This window comes from Gavialis gangeticus, unplaced genomic scaffold (assembly GCF_001723915.1).
Source record: "Gavialis gangeticus isolate Ggan-Ray unplaced genomic scaffold, GavGan_comp1, whole genome shotgun sequence".
Taxonomy (NCBI): domain Eukaryota; kingdom Metazoa; phylum Chordata; order Crocodylia; family Gavialidae; genus Gavialis; species Gavialis gangeticus.
The window spans coordinates 101,586,960-101,588,715 of record NW_017729022.1 but is presented as its reverse complement, the minus strand read 5'-3'; the positions used below and the strand labels follow the sequence as shown (position 1 = coordinate 101,588,715).

At 49.0% G+C, this 1,756-nt stretch overlaps 1 protein-coding gene across 2 annotated transcripts in view; it reads left to right on the top strand.

Moving 5' to 3' along the window:
• The first annotated feature begins 147 nt into the window (after window positions 1-147).
• Window positions 148-1,756, top strand: part of SCUBE1 (signal peptide, CUB domain and EGF like domain containing 1) — a 443,267-nt gene continuing 441,658 nt past the window's right edge. For both annotated transcript variants that reach the window (XM_019515739.1, XM_019515738.1), the window contains exon 1: window positions 148-326. In XM_019515739.1, coding sequence (XP_019371284.1) covers window positions 230-326 — 97 coding nt within the window. In that variant the 5' untranslated portion in view covers window positions 148-229. The remainder of the gene's footprint in view (window positions 327-1,756) is intronic.

Below are 1,756 nucleotides of genomic sequence, written 5' to 3'. Positions count from 1 at the left end.
CTCTCTCAGAGGGAGAAGGGGAGAGTTCAATGCCCGCCCCCAGCAACCCCTCCCCCCACTCCCGCGCCTGATGCGGGATTGGCACTAGTCCCTGTCTGTCCCGCCCACCCCGCGGGTCCCTCTGCGAATCAGCGGGATGCTGTCAGCGCGTCAGTGTCTCCAGCTCCCCTCTGCCAGTCCCGGGCGCGTCTCTTATCAAAGCCCCGCACCAACTGCATTGCATCCTATCATGATCATGGGGACTGTTTGCTTGCCGCGGTGGGACTTTTGTTTGCTGGTCGCCCTCTTCTCCACGGGCAGGCTTTCGGGGGGCAGCGGAGTCCCAGGTAAGAGAGATAACTCACCTCCTTGTTTGGGCTGGGATGCAATTGCCGCTGGGGCTGGGGTGCTCCTTGCCCACCCTTTCTTTCTTGCAGGAGGCGGGGTGCTAATATGGGGTGCCAGGGAAGTTTTCCTGGGGGGGGTGTCAAATGCTTTTGCAGCAATTTTTGGAAGGAATTGAATGGGTTTTTTTTTTGTTTGTTTGTTTTTTCCTGCAAAGGGGTGGAGGGAATGTTACTTTTTCATAAGTGCCCCTAAAATTGCTGCCCTGAATGGCTCTGTGTAGAAAGCTAGATTTTTTTTTTGAGCCTAGGTATCCCATCCTTTAAATAAAGTTCTCCCTTGATCCAGCTGATGTTGTCCTCCACTTGCTTTGCACTTTTCCTAGCCAGCAGACTGCTGAGCCTGGGTTCTGCTGTGACCATTTAGATAGATAGATAACAACTTTTCACAGAAATGTGTTGTGACAGTGGGGTCGTATTGGGTCAGCTTTTCAGGATGCAGAGAGCCCTTGCAGATTTATTTAAACAAAAACAACCTTGGCAGGTGAGATGGGGAGGGTGGGGGGTGCCTGTTTCTCCCTGTGGGCAAAATTTTTAAATTATATGAAAGGGAGCAAGCATAAGTGCTGGGAACCTGGGCAGTGGGAGATTTTGTAGCAGGGGAAAGGCTCATATTTGGTTTTGCCCCTTTCACTTGACTCATTGGCATTCACGCCTGACTCCCAGGCATCCTCTGCTTGCTGTGAGATGTCCTCCTTGGCTTGATGCAGTTTGAATTTCTGATGGCCTTATAAAAAAGCCCAGCTGTCACTTTTGCTGATCTTGATGGGAGTTGGGTGCCAGTTTAATGAGTCAAAAGTATGAACTGAGGCATTTAAAAAAGCAACAACTCTTTTTTCCCTTTTTTTTTTCTTTCCTTTCTTTTTGTGCTTGATTGACTCTGTGTCTGATCTGAGAAACACCCTCAGCTCTCCTAAGTGAATTCACGTAAATCACAGCTAGATCTGCACTGGCCCAGCAGCTAAAATAAACTGGGGTGGGGGTGGAGAAGGAATCTCAGCAGCTCCATGTTTCTCTAGGGGAGGCAGAGCTTGGGAGGGGGCATCTCTCTCTCCCCACCCCATCCCTTTAAAGAAAAAAAAAAATCTTGGGAAGATCCTTGAAGGGAAGCACCCACTCTTTGCAAAGTCTTCTGCATTGCCACAATATCTGATTATTCCTCCCCTCCCCACGGTGACTTTGAAGGATCCTCATTTAATCCCTGGAGATGGCTGAGTAAGCATTTCTGAAACAATTAGCATTAGGATTTCAGGCTAACAATCAAACTGTTTTCACTTTACTGCACCTTTTGGGAGAATCTGTTCATCTAATTGGCATGAAACAAACTGCACATGGATGTCACTGGGCTCCCCCCCCCCCGGGTTTATAAACAG